Source organism: Numida meleagris, chromosome 2, assembly GCF_002078875.1.
Source record: "Numida meleagris isolate 19003 breed g44 Domestic line chromosome 2, NumMel1.0, whole genome shotgun sequence".
NCBI lineage: Eukaryota > Metazoa > Chordata > Aves > Galliformes > Numididae > Numida > Numida meleagris.
In genome coordinates, this window is record NC_034410.1 from 127,902,555 (window position 1) to 127,924,996 (window position 22,442).

A 22,442-nucleotide genomic window follows, 5' to 3' on the forward strand; every position below is an offset into this window, starting at 1 on the left:
CCGCGCCCCGCCCCGTTCCGCCGTCTCGTGACCGACGCTGCGGCGAGATCAGCTGACCCGGCGGCTCACGTGACACGGCGGTGGTTGTGCGGGAGGCGCGCGGCTGCGGCGCGCGGCGGGGGATGGAGCAGTGACGGGTGAGCGTCGCGCGGGGCAGCTGCGCGGGGGCGGGAGGCGAGCAGGCCGCGGCCGGGCCTGAGAACTGCGGCCGGGCCTGAGAACTGCGGCCGGGCCTAGCGGGGAGAGCAGCACCGGCTGGGCCCGTGGCTCCGCGGCCGGCCTGCCACCACCGGTCGTGCGTTGCGGCTGCTGCCCCTGGGGCCGGCCGCAGGCACCGTCGGCGTGCCCGGGCTGCGGGAGGCGCGGCCGTGGGGCGGCCTCTGCCTATACCGCTCCGCACCGAGCGCTCGGGATCGCGGCTCGGAGCCTTCCCCTGCCGGCGCGGCCTTTGCCTGTGGTGCTTCGGGTTGAGGGCCGCGCAGCCGGCGTCAGCCGTGAGTTCTGGGAACGGGCGGGGAGAAGCGTCATGGTGGGGCTCGGTGCTGCCGGCCTGAGCGCTCCTGGGAGAGGTTTGCGCTGAACGGGAAATACAGTTCCTTCACTTCCCTCTCCAGCTGTGCTCTTGAGAAGTGCAGTACGAATTCTGTTTTGGCATTGCTGTGTCTGTTCCCATCTTTGAGATATCCGTTCGGGGCTTTGTTGCTTATGTGAGTGTCCTGCATGAGCGGCTTTTCTTTGAAAATCCATTGCGTACGGAAATTAAGTGATATCATTCGTTAGCAGTAATGCAAGAAACATTAAAAATAATATATCCAACTGATGTCAGTTACTGAAGTAGCCGGGACTCAAAACAGATACTCTGGAAGAAAACTTCAGGGGAAGGAGTACTTCAAGAATATTTTGGAGATGAGCTGTGCTTATTTGACAGGCAGAACATCCTGGCAGCATGGTTATGTTACCTGAACCTCTTTACAGTGGTGCATGGAAGGCATTATTACACCTCAGAGTCCCGTTGGAGACACAGTTAGGTGAAGGCATTGGGGAATTCATGGAGTGCTGCTCAGTTGTTGAATATGAATTAAGAGAAGTGCATTCTCATGGATTACACCCTTACAAGTGAGAACTGCATTCTTTGTGAGTGCTAAGCAAGGTGAAGGCAGATCAGAGTGTTACTGGTCTTGCAAAGTTATTTTCATTTTTAAGGTACCAGTACTTCAGTTGATCAGTATGGGAGTAGGAATTTCATGACTTGCAGTGTTGTAAGAATTGATGTCACCAACTCAGTGCTGTGTGTAAACTAAAAGAGGCGTGTTTTAGTTTAGATGTTAGGTAGAAATTCTTTACTCAGAAGGAGGTGAGGCGCTGGCATAGGCCGCCCAGGGAAGCTATGGATGCTCCATCCTTGGAGGCCTTCATGGTCAGGCTGGATGGGGCCCTGGGCAGTGTGGTCTGGTGGGTGGTAACACCAGGGGGTTGGAACTGGGTGGACTTGTAAGGTCCCTTCTAACCCAAGCCATTCTGTGGTAAAGCTGAAACTCCAGAACCTGTTCTTAGAACTTCTACTTAGGTTCTACAACTGATTGCAAACTTCTGAACTTTGGTTCAGGATGGTCTGTAGAGAATTTTTTGTATAAACTTTGTTTCTTATGTTCCTGACTTAATGAGTTATCAAGTCAGACATTTTTTTCCCAGCTGTGTAGCAAACACTTCTTGCTAAGTTGGCCAGAAGGTACAATGGCATCTCAAAAGGTCTTTCACTCCTTAAGAGGTAGTTTTATCCATATTCAGCAGAATTAGGACCATTGTTCCTGCTTGCTTAGAATCGTAGTGGGTATAGTACTGACTGAACAACATTAAGAAGACTTGAAAGGTTTAGTTGGATTAAATGTGTTGGCGCTATGGCATTGGGCATTTCAAGTTGATATATTTGCGTGGTAGACAGTTCAATTTGGGAATGTGGATATCTATTTATGAATGTTTCTACTCTTTTATGAATGTGCATCAGAAATAATTGAAATAGCAAAAATAGCTAACAGGAATTAGGTGGAACTTTACTATGACAACTTCTTTTCAGCTGTATGTCACAGAGCAGTGCCAGTCATAGAGGTATGAGTTGTAAGCAGAAGTTCTCTTGTCAGCTCTTACTGCTGCTTCTTGCTTTTGTACTTGCTAGATTCTTGACTTTTCCCTGGGATTGTTGTTCAAGAACATGAAAGCAGACAAGTTGAGGAGAACTTTGACTGGAGTGATGTCAAGGCTTCCAATTTGCAAATTCTGATTGACCTAAAGAGAGAATAAATTCACCACAGTGGTGGATCTCAGGGAAGGCCATACACCACTATGTGCAGTTCCAAGGAATAAAATAATTGTTTATTTAAAAAAAAAAAAAAAAAGGCTGTCAACATGCTTGCATGATCTGAACACTTGGTATTTCCTTATTTATTCTCTGGTGCTCTTTAAGTGTAGTAGTACTTCTCCTTTTTCCAGTTCTTGTTTGTTGTTCTCTAGTTCTGATTGCAAACTCCATCTTCCTTATGTTAAACAAATGTGCAAGCAAGCACGTAAAACTGTGAAGCTTTTCTGTCTTGTGTCTATTTGGAAGTATTTCTGGCCCCATAGAAAAGTCCTGCTATTCAAACTAGTCAGTGTAACTGGCTGGAGTAGTGCCAAGCCGTGAGTCTTGCACCCAAGTCAAATAATGCTCTGCTGTGCTGAGGTGGCTGGGGTGGGGAATGGGCTGGTAGAAGTGGAGCAGCGCTTCAGGAACGTCAGTCATGCAGAGGAGAATGGTGGGGCAAGAGGAGAGAGGCTCTGTGATTACTGGGAGCTATAGCTGCTCCGCCCTTGCTCCGTTTGTTCAGCTCAGGAGTCAAGATCAATTCATTTTTCCCCTTGGGTATTAAAGGAATCATGAAGTGCTCTCGTTCGTTGTTTTTTTTTAAGCAAGGAAAAAGATTTGCTGAAGTCTGTCACGTGTTTTTAACTTTGTTTTTGCTTGTATTAGACTTTCTTAATTTGAAATTGAAATGGTTAATCTTTGGAAACTACCTTTAAAAGGCTGAAAAACTTATTAAATAAATTATTCTTTGCAATGGATCTGTTAGCGTCTCTTCCCAGAAAAAAATCTTTTAGATTTTTAATGGTGAAGTGTTTTTCTTTTCCAGTCTGTAACACAGTGAATGAGACAAACTCATGGCAAACATGTAACTGTTTCCTTGGATGATACGATCTGTGGAAACTTTAAACATTTTCTTTAAGATCTATTTATTTTTTAGTGGAAAGCTTGAGAATGCAGTGTTCCATCTGTTTTGCTGGATAGGAGCCTTGGACTTCTGTGTTACAGCTCTTCTGCCTTCTACGTGCGTGCTGCTGCCACCTGAACTCGTTCCTCTTATTTATACATCATTCATTCCAAAGCCTCCTTGAGTCCTGGTGTAGCCAACTCCAAACAAAAACCAATCTGAAGATTAAACACTTGAGTGCATGTGTAACCTTCAGCGATGTATCCTCGTGGGGTGAAGTTGACTGTAAACTTGGCAATGTTTTTTATAGGGCCAGGGTTCAGTGAAGCATGGGGAAAAGTAACGTGCCATGTACTCACTGAGTTTGGTGTGTGTTAGGGAAGATAATGCATCTAAGACATCAAAATAAGAGCAAATCTTGTCTTATGCTGAAGTGTTGGTAGCAGACCTCTTGTGGAAGCCCATTAGTACAGTTAGTGTTTCCCTAAGCAAGTCCTGTAATGTAATTTGTGTTTAGTACACGTACTTTCTTGAATGATATTAGCATTAGTGTAATCTTATTGAATGTCTGTGATGAGAGCAGGGGTACCAAGCGTAAAAGAGCCTCCCTTCATGTTGAACTGGTTGTTTGCTGGGGAGTCTTCTTCGCTCAAATAAATAAACCAAGGTTACCTCATTTTTTTTTCCTGGTATTTACTCACTTCAAAACACTGTCTGAAGCTGAAAAGTGGTTGGAAAGCTATAGGGTCAAAGGTGGAATTTGGTTTTTCTTTTATTTATTTAGAGAAAGTTGTCTGTTCCATGGATGCTGGAGACCATATACAGCTGTGAAAACATGGCTGGGTCCTATGTTCATAGAATCACGGAATAGTTTGTGTTGGAAGGGACCTTTAAGGCCATCTATTTCTAACCCCCTGCTATAGACAGGGACACCTCCCTCTAGACCAGGTTGCTCAAAGCCCCACGCAGCCTGATCTTGAATGATTTCAGGGAAGGCGCATCCACAGTCTCACTGGGCAACCTGTTCCAGTGTCTCACCACCCTCACAGTAAAGAATTTCTTCCAAATTTCTGGTCTAAATCTACCCTCTTCCAGTTTAAAACTATTTCCCCTCATCCTGTTGCTATCTGCCCTTATAAAAAGTCCCTCCCCAGCTTTCCTGTAGGCCCCTGCAGGTACTGGAAGGCCACTGTAAGGTCTCTTCAGATCCTTCTCTTTTTCACTGTGTTACTGGGTCTATTTTCAGTTAGATTGCATGTGATCTTTTGTAGGAGTTGCAGATGTTAACGTTGCAAACTCAGTCTTTAACGCGTGGGTTGGGCAGTTTGAAAAGATTGCAACTGTGCAAATGTGATTTGTAAGACAGGAAAAGAACTTGGAACCAGGTGATACTGTCAGTAGAATCTCATCTGGTGGCTAGGACTGCACTTTTGGTACGTGGAACAAGATGTTTTTCTTCAGGCAAAGCTTTAAATCCGGAACTAATGACAGCTATTCTTTGTCCCCCAACCCTCCCGCTTTTCCTACTAGCATCTTGCCTCTGTCTCGAGAAGCAGAAAGCGTCACGATAGAGACACAAAGATGACCGAGTTTTGGCTGATTTCTGCTCCTGGGGAAAAAACCTGTCAGCAGACATGGGAGAAACTACATGCAGCAACTACAAAAAATAACAATCTCTCTACTAATTCCAAGTTCAATATTCCAGACCTGAAGGTAGGTAAGCCCCCTGTCATGTACCATGAAGTACATTTGTTTTCCAGTGCATCTGTTTCTTTTTTAACACTGTAGGTGATGAATACTTACTGCCTTTTTAGAAAAATAAACAGCTGACGCCTGTGGAGTATGTGTGGATCCAAAAAATTAATTTAGGCTATCAGTTATCTTAGACTTCCAGATAAAAAGATAAAAAAATTCTTCACGCTGTAGGTTTTAAAGGCTCAGTAAGCTGCGCTCTTTCAGAGAATACAGCAGTTTTTCCAGGAAAAGCAGTCTTGGTCTCATACTGCTAGCAGCTAGCCAGAGAAGAAAAAAGAGAATTAACTTTGGAAATTAAGGTGCGAGTGGAGACCTGTGATTTGAATGCTCAGATAAAAGTTTTCTTTGATTTTTATTTTTTTTTAACTCCTGAATAGACTGCTTCTCCTTTTCTGGCTGAGATGCAGTGAAATGGCTCGATTTGAAGTAGGGGAGATGATCAAACAGCTGCTGTCTTTATGTTCGGAAGTAGCATTCTTCAGGTAGAGTAGCCATTATCTCCAGCTGAGTATTCCAGTGTGACCTGCCAGTGTGTGTTACAGAAAAGAAGAATGCTGTTTGAAGCATTAGTATAAGACGGAAAGAGGATTGTTCCTGTAAAAGCAGGTTTCTCTTGGTTAACTGCAGCTACCAGGGATGGGAAAGGTAGGAAGACAGCATGTTAAAGGAAAGGTCTACCTGACTCCTGAATGCTTCTTGAACAAAAAGAATGGTAAGCTCAGTTTATCTTCTTAGAACTGAAAGATTATCAAAATGAAGGGGGAAAATGCCACCCCTGTCTATCTGTGTACAGAGTGGTTCAAGTGGCACGATGCTTCATCCTGTCTCTACTAGGAAATGGATCCAGAGCGCACAGTGCTTTACTGCCTCTTCTAAGAGAATCTTCCACTTGCCAGGTTATCGTTCACCTTTAGCACATCCTGAGTTGTTTCAGGAGATTTACTAGTAGAGGTATAACAAGGGCCTTCAGCAAGTGTCAGTCTCCTCCCCAGAGTGCCTTGGATGTGAGTCAGGATGACGTTCAACTCGTGAGATGCCAACAGCATTTAGAAGAGTTAATACTAAAAACTTATGTGGCCATTAGGGCTATAAACATTTGTTTTTGGTTTTCCTCCTGCATTTCCTATGAACTGAAATTATTCAGCTTCTGCCCCTTTTAAGAATGTACTTTAAACTTATGTACACTGGTTCATAATCTGGTTTCTGTGTATCTAGTAAAACTGTTTTAGGAGTGACATCCTTTAGTGAAAGCTTGTTATTGGAAACAGTCTCCACTGAACAACAGCCTTATTACTCAAGGACTTATTTATCCTGTGTCCTGTAAGTGACTAGTCAAAACATTAGTTTCCTTATTCTTGCATGTAACTCAAAAGAAGGTGAGTCTGAGAGAGATTTTATGATGTTGCTTAAGTAGTTGTTCCCTTTTCTGCTTCAAGGCTAAAGAAAACAGGAATTGTGCCAACATGGGTGAGCAAGTGTATGTATGGAATAAACATGCTAGACTGAGAGATACTATCGTCTCGACTAGATGGAAGATGTGATTTTGCATAATAATACTCTAAAATTTCAGCTACTCGATTATATTTCTTGCTAGAATTTGAAAATCATCTTTTTGAAGATGTCTTCTATTTTCATTGAACAGAACAAACAAATGTGACAGTGCTTGTAGAGGGAACCAAAGAAACCTTTATAATTTGACCTATTCAAAACAAAATCTCAATTTGGTCGTTTAACTTGAGCGTTACAGTTTTTTAGGTATCTTAAGCCCATTTAAGATTTGTGTATGAATAAATTAAATCTTGGAATACTTAACTACTGTGCTGGAACCTTCATGCTTAAATTATACTGAGTCTAAAATAGTCGTCCCTGACCCCAAAAGGTGTGTGTATGGCTCTAGATTATTATAACAAGGTTTGGGAAGAAAGTGTTTTCTAGTGGAGAGTGAAAGAAAGAGCAAGCTTATAGACAAGCTAAAAATATTTCATTACTCTGGATACAGGAAGTCTTAGATTCTTGTTGGCCAGACTGCTATAGAACTATTGCATTTTCTGCATTTTCAAAGTTCTGGTTGCTTCCAGCACAAAGATACCAATTACAGAAATTTCAGACTTGATCTGAAGTAGTAAATTAAATGCTAAAGCAAATGACTTGTGGAAAATACAGCCAATTCATAATAGAAATTTGCTTTAATATGCTTTGCATGGCTAGAATGCTGAAACGGCATGCCAAGCTAGAGTTAGTTAGATCTAGCCCAGCTAAACTTCAGGGATATCTTGGGCAAATGAAAGAAAGCATGACTTTGCTAGACTAACAAGTCTGGAATCTTGGAGTGCAGTATTTCATGTAGTTCTGCAAAGCTACCTGTTGAGGAGATCTGGCTTTTATTGTCATCTGGTTTTATCTTTTTAGGCTTATGTACAAGTGCTAACGCATTTTGATCTTTCCTTTTAGGTTGGCACACTGGACGTTTTGGTTGGTCTGTCAGATGAGCTGGCGAAACTGGATGCATTTGTGGAGAGGTAACATTTTATTTTTACTACCGTGAAAAATATTAGAACAGTTACATTGATAGTCTATCAGTCCATAATGATGCATAGACTGTTTTCAACTTTTTGTGTTCATGTTGATCTTCTTAGCCTACTGAAATTTCAGCTTGTTGGCTCCCCACAGAAGATGCTTTTTCTTCTAGTATCTGTATTCGAGGGGGAAAAAGAAAGAATCCAAACTTCTGTTGAATGATGGGACATGATATATCGATGAAGAATGGTTCACCCTATAGTGGTGCTGTGTGCTGCCACATCCTGGAGAACTGTTAGAAGTGATCCTGACAGATGCAGGAAATGACAGTGAAATGGAGTAAAATGTGTTCTTCTAGCATAGTAGAGTACTGTTTGCAGGCTTTGGGAAGGTTCCTAACCCACGGAGATAATTAAACAACATTACATTTTAAAGCTGTCCATTTTGAAGAAAATAACAGTCCTTTGAAAGTGAGTTTGAGCAAATGTAACAAAACTTTACATAGCCAGAATTTGTGGAGCCATCTTCTATTTCAAGGAGAGAATTATGAAGCAGTTGTTTTTTTTAAGTTATGTTAGAATACTCAGCTGTTGCCGGCGTGGCGTGTGTGAGTAATAGTGGTCATCATTTTTCTAGTGGAGAAAGCAGGTCTTGTGCCTCAGATCTCATGAGGCTTAGAGCTGGAATTTCTCTGTAGTTCTTCAGTTGTCTTGGGTGTCTTGTTGTCTCAGTTGCCTTTTGTTTAATTTTTATTATTTACAGATTCTACCTCACAATCTATTTTGAGAGAGGAGTTAGGATTTTGAAATTATTACAGACTTAAGGGTTGGAGTACAGCAGAAAGTAACATCATCTTGTTGAGAACTGATGAATTGCAACACTAGAGAAGGAATTTTAAAGAATTCTAGCATGTATTTGAGACACTGAGCACAGTTTAAGCTCTTGGAAAGCTTATATGTAAAACAGTCGACACTTCATCTTCGATCCAATCCCTTAATTCTTTTCCCTGGCAATTTCAGATGAGTTTTATGAATGGTGTTTATCAAAATGGCAATTTTTTCCCTTTTTTTCCATAGCTTTATCTTTCATTTTGCAGTGTTGTAAAGAAGGTGGCCCAGTATATGGCAGATGTTTTAGAAGACAGTAAAGATAAAGTTCAGGAAAATCTTCTGGCTAATGGAGGTAAAGTGTTAACCATAACATATGCACTGTAAAAGTAGTGGGAGGGAAGGTGGTGATCCAGAAACATATCTATTGCTGCTTCTCTCTGATGGTCTGCAGGCCTGCTTTAGGCATGGAAGTAAGTTTTCCTGTGAGTCATCTGCCATGGAAGAAATGATAGGATCCAAAATGACAAGTAATTATAGATCCACGTATTAAATATTCACTTACAGAGGCCTCTCGATCCTTTAGGGCTGTCATCACTAGTCTCTGAGGGAACATAAAGCTTGCTGATCATTGTAAACGGTATTAGTATTAGTCTGTCATCTGAATGGGTATGATTTCATGTAAATTATGCTGGAATACTCAGTTGTTCACAAATAGTTCTAGAATATCTTCACAAAACCAGCTGTTCCATGGAAGTATTTGGCCACACTGAAGAGTTGCATTGTTGTTTTCAGTAGCATTTTCATAAAACGTAACATCTTTAGTTGACACGGGAGAGATTAGTGTGAATGGGTTAAAATGGGAGGGGAAAAAAAAGGCGTAGGTCCTAATGAGCACATGTATTCTTAGATAGGGACTCAGAGTAGTCCCTCATTTAGTTTTGCAAAACTGCTGCTTCATGTGAGACTTGTAATCTTTGCTTTCCTTTTTTTTTTTCCTTGTAAGCTTGCCTTCTTCCACCCATTTTCCATACAAAATAAAATAATGGATGATAATGGTCTGTGCTTCTCCAGCCGTCATAGACTTAATAGTAAATGTCATTTAGGATCTGCAGAGATGGAGAAACCAGTGTCTGAAGATAGAGATCACAGATGACTTAGCACTGTGGTTGTTTATTTTCAAGTTTGTAATGAAACTTCTAATGAAGTTCCAGCAGTCCTAAATGGAATATAATACATCGGTCTCTTTATTGTCTGTCTTAAAGTCCCTCTTTATCACTTTAGTTGACTTGGTCACCTATATCACGAGGTTCCAGTGGGATATGGCCAAATATCCGATAAAGCAATCGTTGAAGAATATTTCAGAAATTATTGCGAAGGTAAGGCCGTTTGTTTTATCAAGCTTTCACGCCCTTTTGTTATTTTATGCACAGTATGTAATGCTCAGAGCTTGCTTCTATTTTGCCAGCTTCATTTAACTTTGACAATAGTAGCAAACCTGTAATAGCGTTTAGTGTTGTGGTAACCAAAGGAGTAATTCACAGTGGGGACAGGAACTGGAGACTGCACTCACTGAAGGCGACGTGCTGTCTTGGCTAGTTTTATTTCCTAAGACCATGAATTTAACAATAGCTAGCAAATTATTTCACTTACTGTGTAATTTTTGCTGTACTAGCTTTACACGTGTCTGACATTATCAAGCTTTGTGAGCTGTTAACATTGAAACCATGGTATTTATTTACCTTCTGGAAGTTATGGTGCTCAGCTGTGAGGGGAAAACTAAGCCTTCAGTGTAAGGAAAGCTCATCTCATGGCTGTGGTTGTTTTCTTTCTCTCTCTTCATGCTGATAGTGTTCATAACGTTGCAGATTTCATTTCATTTGTACTTGTGAGCATGAGTAATAAGATCTCGAGTACCAAGTTGCTGCATTTGAATGGTGAAAGAGTTCTCTGTGAGCTGTTCCTGCTTTAAATATCTTCTGAGCTTTTCCAGTTTCTTTTCTGTGTTCTGTAATTTTCACACAGCTCTGGAGATGTTTGCATCAGTAAGATATGTAACCAAGTAAAAAGTGCAGCAGCTGCTTGGGATACCTTTGAGAGAGTCTTTGGTGATGGTTATGTGGGTATGATAGCTGGGGGGAGTTGCATAATAGTTCTGACAGACTAACACTTTGCAGTAACTGCAGATTCTGTTTGCTACTTTCTTTCCTGAAACTATTAGTTTAAATTTTTTGTTGAGACTGTAAAATCTTAGTTACATTCTCCATCATCATTATTAACACTTTAGCTTTGATATGTTCTTTGTGGCTATCACTGCGTCCTGAATTTACACCAGAAATTATGTTCAGTAACGATTCCTGGAAAACATCTGCAGTCTGGTGTTACATTGGTGGAATAGGGGCTGACTTATGACTTTAAGATTTGGGTATTAAAATATCCCACGCATTTAAAATATGATGCTATCTAAGTACCCAAGTGCTTGCTTCTTCACAAGCAGCTGAATGTTTCGTTTTCTTACCTTATAGTAGGTACTTGAGAGAACAGGCATGAAGTTTAACTTGGGAGAAAAGAAACTTGGTAAAAGAGGAGTAGGGGGAATGTAATGCAGGAGTAAGCATTTTCTACAACTTTTGTCAAGGAAGTGGTTCTTGCAGTTCCTTTCCTTCAGTTTGGCCATAGAATACAAGTGAAAGCTACTGAGTTCAGCCTGAATCGCCATCTTTAGGTTGCTGTTTCTCTGAATGGTTTTCTGTACCCCTCTCCTTGATACTTGTTATAGCAGCACCGTGAGTCTACCTCTGTTATTCTGCAGCGATGTTTATGAACTATCCAGCAATTCTTACGCCAAGACAAAGTTTGAAATGTGACTCTGTTTGCCAGTGTTACACACAAGTATATTTTCAAGAGTCCTACTGTGACTTTGAGGTGTGCAGCTCTGCTTTTTCTGATATTTCAGTAGGAAGCAAATCTGGTTCTTGTTTATGGTAAACTCCAGTTTTCTTCTAAAAGGCTACTGACTTTACAACTGAGAGAGGTTGAAGGATCGACAACTAGAAAATAGTGAATAGTAACGTGTCATTAAGTAATGTGCATTTCAACAGTTTAAAGTTTTTATTGTTGAAAAGTGAAAGGGAGAGGCTGTCAGTCTGGGAAAATATCCAAATGCACCTGCTTTATAATATCTGATGCTTTTTTCCTAATGCTGGCTTCTTGCTGTAAACATGTTGGTGCTATTTCTTGTTGTATAAAAAGCTAAGTGCTGTTGTAGTTTGAAGTGCTGTACGCCAGCAGATGTTTAGTCAACAGTCTGGGTGCAAATAAAAGGAGAGGCTCTTAACTTGGTGTTCAGATACATGCCCCTGGCAATTCCCATGTGCTTGTTCCTCCCTGTGGGGAGGGAGTGGAAGAGGGAGTAGACAGTGGTATGATGCCAAAGCAATACAGCTCCAAGTTCTGACAGTTATCCAACTGTTCACTAAGCGAACTTGAAATATTTTGTTGCGTAGGCTACATGCTGATTGAAATATGACTGGATGCTTACAAACTACTTGTTGCTTTATTGCTTAATTTGTTTTGTTCTTCAACTTGCTGCCAAATTACCTAACTGGGCCACCAGTACTTGCTTAGACAAACATTTGAAGTAAACTGAGTTTGTCTGGAATACTGTTCATCTATCTACCCTGAAGCTGGATCTGGGCAACTTCAGGCATTCCAAACTACGTAAGCTCTTATTGAATGTAGAAAATAACTGTAAAGCACACTTTGCTTTATATCTGTAAGCCACTACCAATGTAGAACAGCAGCATAGATGTTCTTGAAGGGAGATGATGGTACAATTTATTGTATATTCCTCTGAAAATACAGAAAATGGGAAATAAATGATTGGGGGAAAAAAATGATAATGCTCAGAACTGTAGATAGTAACGGCCGCTGGGACTCAGGTATGTGAAACATTTTGTTGATGCTCTTTCAGAGTGAGCAAGGCTGTTCTTCTCAAGGAGAAGTGCAAGAAAAAACATGCTTTAAGCAAATGTAGTGCAACCGTCTCCTCTTGACTTTTAGGTGATGCAAAGCAATAAATCTTTGTGTTACTTAATTCTTGCTTTCCTGCTCGTAAGACTGTACTGTCATTCATGTAATTTAAACTCTAATGGGAGAAAAGTGTAAGAATTGAGGAAACTGTGGAAGGAAATGATGCTCAGCATTCACCAGTAAACTTGTGTCACCGAGTGAAGGTGAGCTTAAATGCCCTGTCTGCTGAGCTAGAGGGTGGTAACACTGGGAGGATGGAGTGATGATCAGCTGGGTGCAGTAGCATGTCCAGTTGACACCACTAATCAGAAGAGGATGTGTAATTCTTACTGTTGGCTCATTTTCTTTTATAGGAGTTATAACCTAAAATTCCCTGAGTTTTGAGTGAAGCTTGCTAAACCCTAGAGAAATAAGCATTTTATCTTGTGTATTTTTCATCGCGTTCTTGCTGGCAGATAAAGGATGTACATTTTGAAATCAAGAAATCGTTTTTAAAAAATTAGTTCTTCAGTCACTTTTTTTTCTTAATCTTTAAGGGAGTAAACCAGATTGACAACGATCTTAAAGCAAGAGCCTCGGCATACAATAATCTAAAAGGGAACCTTCAGAATTTGGAAAGGAAGAATGCGTAAGTCGCATCTGTTGTTTTTTGCTAATGTGTGAAGAGGTAGTGGCTGTGAGCTTAATGTGTTTTTTGAGGCGTTTGTCAATCGTGAACAATGGACATCATAAAATATTTATTACCAGCTGACTTGCTGGTAACAGCTCGCTTGTGATTGACAAGTGCTTGTGAAATATGCAAAAGCGTGTGTAAATTGCTGAAGCCTTTGAGAGAAGTTTGCTGTTAAAGTGGTTTGTTACACTGCTGTTTTGATGTCTAGCTAAACAAGGAAGACTTTCCCCTTGCTCCACTTCATGCTGTAAGCATATCGATGTCACTGGATTTCTTCCATCAAAATTAACAAGCAGACAGGTGTTGCAAAAATGCAAGTAAGAATGAAATGGAAAGATCTGCATGCTGCTGCCCTGTCAGGTGCACGTGATTATTTAAAATACAGTCAAGATACAGTACTTCTATCTAAGTATGGTTGATTAATTTGACTTAGCTTTGCCATTGTTGTTAATGATTGATTGTTTTATGAGTGAGCCATAAATGCCTTCTTGAGCCGTAGTAATTTGGCAGCTGAGTCCCATTTACATCTGTGTAGGTTCTAATTCCTTTGTGGATAAGCCCTATTCATTGGGGTTCTGAATGCAGGTCTCCAGTAGCTTAGTTGTAACTCTGAAGCCCCATATAGCAAACTTCATAGAGAATTAATGGTTCTTGTGGTCTTAAATCCTTCTTTCAGAACTTGGCTTCCTAAATCTGTGAGGTATTTGGAATACAGAAATGCCACACAGCAGTGGGGCTACTGATAAAAAAAAAAAACTTTCAGTGACTTTAGACAGTAAGCTGTAATGTTCTTAGAGGGACTCTTTGTTTGTTCTGCTAATACTGAAAGCTTAAGTGAAATATATTTGATAAATGTGTATACTATTAGGCACTAGAAATTATTGTCAATACCAGCTCAGTTTTCAAGCATGCATTCACTGTGGTTGTCTTTATTTCTGTACAGGGGAAGCTTGTTAACCAGAAGTCTTGCCGATATTGTAAAGAAAGAGGACTTTGTACTTGATTCAGAATATTTGGTCACGTTATTAGTGATTGTACCAAAGTAAGTTTGTTTATCTGAAGAGCAGAAGAAGATAATAAATTTCAGTCAAGCAATAGATCCCACAACTCTATAACACTGTCAGAGAGGATGCCTGAAATTGCTTTGTATTTTCCTGGATGTACTTATGAAAACATTTGGATGCCTGCAGCAAATGAGCCTGTGTGCATGTATTCCACTGCAAACAGGAGTGCTGGGTTCTCGTTACTTTTTTTATTTTCTTTAAAAAAAAATGCAGATTATACTTCTGTCTCTTATCTAATGTTAGCTGTGACTATTCATGCTGTGGAAGATATCCTTATGAAAATAACAATTACTGAGTAAAAACATGAGTTGTTTTCTGTGAGAAGGCTTAATGATGAAATTATCCAGATTAGCTCTATGCTGGTTTTCACCACTTAATGAACCAAGTAAATCCTTTGCAACTTTACTCTGTGCAGTTTCAGATTGATAGGACATTGCTTTTGTATTTAGGTAAGCAATATTGCATTGGTAAAGGCTTATATTATGTCAAAGGTTTGCTGGGAACAGGTTGTTCCTAATCCAAAATGACAACAGATCTGAAATAAAACAGGAAAAAAAAACCAACCCTTTATCCAAGGCAAAGTGGTAATACATATGTCTTTAAAACTTGTAGAATGAGAATATGGCTGTGCTCCAGACAGGCCGTTCTGTTGACTTTGTGATGCTAGGCTGTCTTCCTGGAGCTGGGAGCAAGGAGAGTTTCTAACTTGTCATGAACAGCCTTACATGCTGTCTTTACATGAGGTAGTAGTCTGTCACTTGTGAAACTCTAAAGCCAAAACAGGTCCAGTGGTTTTAGCAGAGAACTGGTAGTTGGTTTACCTTGTCTGTTATTTTTCTTTTCCCTTTGACTTGTTTTTGGTGTTAAAAGGATGTGATCTCTTCACTACTAGCTACAGAAAGGCAGAGCTTCCCAAATTCTCCAGAGTATTTTAGGTAGTTCATGGAATCACAGAATCATAGAATGGCCTGGGTTGAAAAGGACTTCAGACATCGAGTTTCAACCCCCCTGCTGAGTGCAGGGTCACCAACCACTAGACCAGGCTGCCCAAAGCCACATCCAGCCTGGCCTTGAATACCTCCAGGGACGGGGCATCCACAGCCTCCTTGGGCAACCTGTTCCAGTGCGTCACCACCCTCTAGTTTATCTATATAGTATAGTATCTATCTATAGTAGTTGCAGCACTCTGGTGAACCCACTTGTTAGTGCAGAAGGAGTGTTCCGTTTAGTAACTCTGTATGCAACTCTGCTCTTCTAAGTTTGAACTTGACAGTTAAGTCCGTTTGATCGTCTGAGACTTATACTAAAGGATGATTGATTTCATTGTTCCTTGATTTAAAAAATTGTATGCCTGCCAACTTATGCGAAGACTGAAGGTAAAATGAATTTCTCATTTTTTGTCACTGTAGCTTAATAAGCAATAGTTGTAAAAACTGTAAGGGGAGAACTGTTGTTGTGTATTTGTGACAGCCTGCAGCTGGATTGGAAGATGTAATGATTAAATGCTTCTAACTTGTTGTGAAAAACTTTTTCAATTTGGATTTTTTCTACAATAATAGAAATAATCATAACCTGTGTATTTTCTAGGTTAAATTATAATGACTGGGTTAAGCAGTATGAAACGTTAGCAGAGATGGTTGTACCACGTTCCAGCAAGTAAGTTGTCAAGTGTGAAATCTCATGTGCTTGTGTTAATTTTGTGATCTTTATCTGTAGTGACTTTGCTTAGTCTAAAACTTGTCAAAATGTCAAGCTTTGTAGCTTTATCTGAGTCAATCAAACCCAACTGTGTTGTGATAGAGGGAAAAAATTTAGAATATCTGCCTCCCTATAGGGTTGATGAATTACCAAACTCTTCACTTATGTGGGAAGGGTGAGTTAATCTAGTTCAGGTCAGGCGTATATTGATACACTTCGAAAACTGCTAAAGAATGAAGAACGAGAGATACAGACTTCGGTCTTCTGTGCAAACAATAAATCACTTCTCTTGTGTGCTAGCAAGGGTCCTTGCTACCAGTCAGTTGTGTGTAATGGGGAAAAACTGAGGCCAGGATTTGGTTAATATTGTTAAGTAACTTTCACAACCTTATTACTGTATCAAAAATGCAGTCAAAGTTTAGCAGAAAGCATTGCTGTGTTAATTTGAACTGACAGAGCGGGGTTTTGATCAGGCAGATCTGATATTGCCAACTCTGTGCCAGTTAGAAAATCTGAACTTACTCAGCCAAACTTCATGTTTGAGTTGGATCAGTTTCAGCCTAGTAGGAGATCTGTTGATGATTCTGAATTAATTACTGGGAAGCCATCGCCTAGAGATGTATTGAGAAGAGGGTTAAGCCATTGTATAACGCTTGTATTGAAGACAGTACAGCATTAAGGAGCAGTTTCCTCAAACTTATTTCTCAAGGTGAACTCTCAGGCGTTACTATACTGACCTGTGCAGACTGGAGTGTTGATAGAATCCTTGGAGTTGGAAGGGACTTTTAGAGGTCATCTGGTCCAACTCCCCTGCAGTGAACAGGGACACCTACAGCTAGCTAGATCATGTTGTTCAGAGCCTGATCCAGCCTGGCCTTGGAAGTCTCCAGGGACATGGCATCCACCACATCTCTGGGCATCCTGTTCCAGTGCCTCACCATTCTCACTGTAAAAGACTTTATCTCCAACTTAAATCTCCCCTCTTTAAGCTTGAAGCCCTTTTCCCTTGTCCTGTTGCCGCAGACCTTGCTAAAGAGTCTGTTCCTTTCTTTCCTATAGCTTCCCTTTAGATATTGAAAGGCTGCTATCAGGTCACCTTGAAGCCTTCTCTTCTCCAGACTGAACAGCCCCAGCTCTCTCAACCTGAGAGTTGTTCCATCCTTTGGATCATTTTTGTGGCCCTCCTCTGGATGTGCTCCAACAGGTCTATGCCTCTCCTGTACTGAGGACTCCACATCTTGATGCAGTGCTCCAGGTGAAGTCTCACCAGCACAGAGTAGAAGGGCAGGATCACCTCCCTTGACCTGCTGGCCATGCTGCGTTGGATGCCATCTACGATATGGTTGACTTTTTGGGCTGCGAGGGCACATTGCTTGCTTGTGTCCAGCTTTCCGTACACCAGTACCCCCAGGTCCTTTACAGGAGTGAGGAACCTGATGAGGTTTAACAAGAAAAAGTGTAGAGTCTTGCACCTAGGGAGGAATAACTGCATGCATCAGTACAGGTTAGGGGCTGACCTGCTGCAGAGGAGCTCTGTGGAAAAGGACCTGGGTGTTCTGGGGGACAGCGGGTTGACCGTGAGCCAGCAGTGTGCCCTTGTGGCCAAGAAGGCCAATGGTACCCAGGGGTGCATTAAAAAGAGCGTGTCCTGAAGGTTGAGGAAGGTGATCCTTCCCCTTTACTCTGCCCTGATGAGGCCACATTTAGAATACTGTGTCCAGTTCTGGGCTCCCCAGTTCAAAAAAGACAGGGATCTCCTAGAAGGAATCCAGCCAAGGGCCGCAAAGATGATGAAGGGCCTGGAGCATCTCCTGTATGAGGAAAGGCTCTGTTCAGCCTGGAGAAAAGAAGACTGAGAGGGAATCTGATAAATGTTTATAAATATCTGAGGGGAGGTGGGAGACCAATGGATAAGACCAGGCTCTTCTCAGTGGTAGGTGGTGATGGGACAAGAAGCAGTGACCTACAACTTGAAGATAGGAAGTTCCATACAAACATGCAGAAGAACTTGGAGCACTGGAAAAGGCTGCCCTGAGCAGTTGTGGAGTCTCCTTCTGTGGAGATATTCAAGACCCGTCTGGACACCTACCTGTGTGACCTGTTGTAGGGAACCTGCTTTAGCAGGGACGTTGGACTTGATGATCTCTTGAGGTCCCTTCCAACCCCTGTGATTCTGTGGAATTATAAAATAGTAAATCTAGACATCTTCTTCACTTACAACAGCTGTCTTTATTTCCTTTTTCTTTAGAAAATGTGTTTCTAAGAATGGTGTAGTCTAAACTTTTCAGTATTAAGTCAAATCTAGTTCCTTTTTGAGTAAAATAATTTTAATTTGAACAAATACCTAGGCACGTGAAGTGTTTCTGTGTGGTAAAGTGTCACTCTTTACAAAGGGAATAATTACTAGTGGTTGCTAAAGCTTTTGTTACTTTCTGTAGAGGGTGTTTAATTTGGGAACTAATCCCATGTGATTATTTATGGTTATGTTCCTGCCTAAGTAGCAATAAAGTACAGCTTAAACCATTGTATTTCAGATCTTTCGTGACTTGAACCTTACTAATTCTAACTTTATTTTTCCGCGTAGTGTACTTTTTGAGGATCAGGACAGTTACCTTTGTAATGTCACCTTGTTCAGGAAGGCAGTGGATGACTTCAAGCATAAAGCCAGAGAATACAAGTAAGGCTTATTTTATGTGTTTTCTCTTGTGCTTTGAAGCATCTCTGGATAGCCACTTCTGACTTTATTCACTTCCAAATGCAGATTTATGGTCCGTGACTTCCAGTACAACGAAGAAGAGATGAAAGCTGATAAAGAGGAAATGAATAGACTGTCAACCGACAAGAAGAAACAGTTTGTAAGTCTGCTTAAGCTAGTCATTACAGAAGCCTAAGATGTTTAGGACTTGTTATTGCAACATAGCAATTTCATGAGCTTGTGATTCTGAGAGAGCATTAGAGGGATGACATGTCACAGTCAGCCTGCCACCCAGTTAATCTTCTCAGGGGTAACTGTGCTGAACCAAGTGTTGGTACTGCAGCTAAAAGTATCTGAAATCTGAAAATGGGCAAACATTTGAATGAAATAATCAGATATTATTAAAATGGTCCTTTATATAGTTAGACCATGACAAGTGGGATGATGCACTGAAGAGACAACAAGTCTTGGTAAATTTATCTTTGCTTTGTACAAAATCACCCTTGAGCCATTATGTCAATAGCAAACTCTACCTTTAATTCATTTATGTCACACTACAAATATTGAGTATCTGCTTAAACGTGCTTAGTAGTCTGAATCTTTTTCTGAAGATTTTTTTTTTCTTTCACAGGGGCCTCTGGTACGATGGCTGAAAGTTAATTTCAGTGAAGCTTTCATTGCATGGATTCATGTGAAAGCACTCCGAGTTTTTGTTGAATCTGTTCTAAGGTAATGAGACAGGCCTGAACAGAAAATTCTAGGAAGAAAAGCATATCATCTAGCTAGGCTTCACTTGCCTGAGTTTTGCTAATGACACTCTTCCAGGAGGGAGGAAATGATGGAGTCGGGCAGCAGGAACAACTGTTGGTCTAGCTCTTGTTGCCAGTTGTGGAACATTTGGGTTAGATAACTTCATGTCATTCCATCAGTGCTTTAGGGGAGTCAGCTCTACATTTTAGCAAGGCATTCCTGCTGTGTATTATAGCTTGCTTAATTGAGCTGCTTGTAAAAAGAGCTTACTATATCTTGTGTTTAAGTGAAAAATGTGGATAGTTTGGAATAAAATGTTTTCAGGCTTTGAGCAACAATACAGTTTGACTTCATGAAGTGTGTGCTAATACACAGCAGTTCTGGTTCGGTATTCTAACTGTAAGATTCCTCTTTGTTTTCCTTCAGACCCATCCAGAAGCACAGCTAATAAGTTGACATAGCTGTAGTAATTCAAACAGAATGACCTGTTTTTGTGTTTTTTTTTTCCAGAGTGGAATGAACTTAGCAAACTGAAAGGTGTTTTTAAGTCAGTGTTTGTAAGAGTTGTTATGAAGGAGGCCTCCAGAGGAGGCTTTGCAATCTTGCAAATTTGCAATTTGATTTGTTTTTCATAGCTGCTGCAGGATTATTTTGAGGAAAATTTGGAAGTAAAGAAGGTAGTTTGACTAAATTTGAATACTGGCTGATGCTTCTGCACATCAAGAAATGAGGATGGAATAGAAACTAGATTCTCCACCTAGTGGCTTAAGGAAAGTCTTTCAAGTGAATTAATGAAAGTGTTGAAAACTTAGTCCAGACTTCAGGTAACGCTTTGAGAGTTCTGTAGCAAGCACTCAGATTTTAAAAGGGTTTAGGTGTTTGTTATTTTATTTTAAACTTGAAGAAAGAAGTTTCATTTCATGTCTTGTTAGGAGCTGGTACAAACAAAATGATTTTGCAAAGTAGAAATGAGCAGACTTTCCTCATCAGCGGTAGGATTGTTTCTCAAAATAAAATTCATAGAAGAAAGCTTATTTAATGATTTTCATAGCTGTTTGCTTAACTTCTTCAGGTATGGTTTGCCGGTAAACTTCCAAGCAATGCTGCTTCAGCCTAATAAGAAAACAATGAAGAAACTGAGGGAGGTTTTATATGACTTATATAAGCACCTTGACAGCAGTGCAGCAGCTATCATTGATGTAAGTGTTTTTGTAATCGCTATTCTTAGGTTTATTGTGATTAAGCAAAAAAAAAAAAAGTTTCCTAGCTTCTTAAAAAGCTCCATCTCTCCATTTTTTTTTTTCATGGTACAGAAAACCGTCTCTGGCTAAAAGTGCGGCTCTTCTCTTATATTTTTGCAAAGGAAATAGTCTGTAAAGTTGCAACCAATGTATTTGAAGAGCTGCCTGGTGTAAAAGTTGTGTCTTGCTTCTTACTGTATTCTTTCCTGCTAGCAGGAAAGTAGGATGTCTTGCAGACTGGATACAAATTCACATTCTCAAACAATTGTAAGAGAGAGTTTTGATCTGAAATTAAGCTTAGAAATTTGAATGCATTTCCTATCTTTTTTTGACCCTAAAAGGAATATATAAATTGTCCACTGTCTGAGGTAACAGTGGCCTTAAAATACTGAAATTATCTTTTCTTTAGTTGCTTATTTGTATTTTTAAGATCATGTCATTGTTCTTCTCTGCTAACGGAGTCTAAATTGTCCAGATGGAGTCATCTGTTCCACCTTCATGTCTTATCTTCATGTTTAAAGCTGGTTTATTGGGAGGCTTATTGTACTACGTTAACTTTATATTGAAAAGCGATGATTTTTAAAGTTAACAATTCAGTAAAAGTAGATCACACAATGAGTTCAGCTCTTATTTAAAAAGAAAATCTTTCAGTTATATTTACTGCAGTGTTTTTTCCAAAGTATTCTGGGGCCTTTTGGTGGAGAAGGGAATGTGAGATGATTCAAGTGAGAGATGCTAAGCTTCGTGTAGCTGCTCGGATCAGTACCCTGTAACATTATTTGCATAAGCTGGCTGAGTTTAGTAGTAGTAGAACATAATTAGAGTCCTTAACCTTCCTTTAGTTGGTGGTGTGTTTACTATCAAAATGCATGTGAATTAGTGAAGCAAAGCTACTTAGATTCTGGAAAATGCACTTGGTTCATTTTTGACAAATACTTGTCAAAGTTATAACTTCTTGTTTTTTACCTTGTTTTCCATTTTCAAGTGAATGTTTAATTAAGCCTGTCCGATCGGCTTCTCAAACATACAAATGTTTAAATCAGTTTCTGAATACGAGTCAGAGTTATGAGAGTCTAACCAGCTTCAAAACTTTATTTGCAGGCAACCATGGATATTCCGGGCTTAAACCTCAGTCAGCAGGAGTATTACCCCTATGTGTACTACAAGATCGATTGCAATTTACTGGAATTCAAGTAAAAATTCCCTAACGTGACAATCCTGTGTTGGTGTAAACAAAACAGAAGTGAGGTTGAAGTACAGTAATACCTTTAACACTCTACTAATCATATGCTTGCTTCTTATGTTAGGTGAATTTTAACCGCAGTGGTCCATCTCTAGACATTTTCTTTTTAAAGGAAAGTGTAGGTAATCTGCTTTTAAACAAACGTCTGTAAATGTATATTGAGAGAACTGAAGTATTTATAAACAGAGTGATTTATTTAAGGAAAAGCTCATTCCTCTTTCATATGGTGATCTGTGTTAATTCCATTCCCCATTGTTTATTAAAAAGAATTGTTTACAGAAGAATAGTGTAAATGTTTATGGCCATTTTGTTCATTTGATTTAGTAGATACACGTGTTAACGTTGTGATGTAAAGTATGTAAGATTGGTATGAAATTGTGCTTTCTGAATGTTGTAAAATTAAAATCGAAGCACTGTAAGCACACAGGAAAAAATAAACATACCTGTGCAAATGTGTCACCTTCTTGTACAACGTCTGACTGTAGTTCCCTGTGTCTGAACTGAAACAATGTGTTATACCTTAAACCCAGTGCTGCATCCTGCCTGCAGTGCTACGAAAATGCCATTGACTTAAACACCAATACTTCTAAGAGTTGTAGGCATTTTTTTTTTATGTTGTGCAGAAATAGTCAAGTGTGTTGACTGCTCACCAGACCTGTGTGTGAATGTTTGTCTAGTTTATATCTCCATGACTCTCAGGAAAGG

The 22,442-nt window shown here is 40.2% G+C and overlaps 1 protein-coding gene across 2 annotated transcripts; it reads left to right on the top strand.

The window, feature by feature from the left end:
* On the top strand, nt 1-22,209 carry ATP6V1C1 (ATPase H+ transporting V1 subunit C1). 2 transcript variants are annotated; one of them, XM_021387662.1, is made up of 13 exons: nt 1-137; nt 4,773-4,955; nt 7,449-7,516; nt 8,611-8,696; nt 9,626-9,720; nt 12,910-13,001; nt 13,990-14,088; nt 15,698-15,766; nt 18,393-18,485; nt 18,570-18,663; nt 19,135-19,232; nt 20,326-20,452; nt 21,596-22,209. In XM_021387662.1, the coding sequence occupies exons 2-13, from the start codon at nt 4,824-4,826 to the stop codon at nt 21,689-21,691; spliced, it is 1,149 nt and encodes a 382-aa protein (XP_021243337.1). In that variant the 5' UTR covers nt 1-137; nt 4,773-4,823; the 3' UTR covers nt 21,692-22,209. The 2 variants fall into 2 exon arrangements, with proteins under 2 accessions (XP_021243337.1, XP_021243338.1); XM_021387663.1 differs by lacking the exon at nt 1-137 and adding an exon at nt 260-494.

Bases quoted from the DNA above. Each gene is read 5' to 3' on its own strand.
- ATP6V1C1 (XM_021387662.1), top strand. From the start codon at position 4,824: ATGACCGAGTTTTGGCTGATTTCTGCTCCTGGGGAAAAAACCTGTCAG. The intron at 7,517-8,610 runs GTAACATTTTAT...TTCATTTTGCAG, and splicing joins CTGGATGCATTTGTGGAGAG to TGTTGTAAAGAAGGTGGCCC. The intron at 14,089-15,697 runs GTAAGTTTGTTT...TGTATTTTCTAG, and splicing joins TTATTAGTGATTGTACCAAA to GTTAAATTATAATGACTGGG.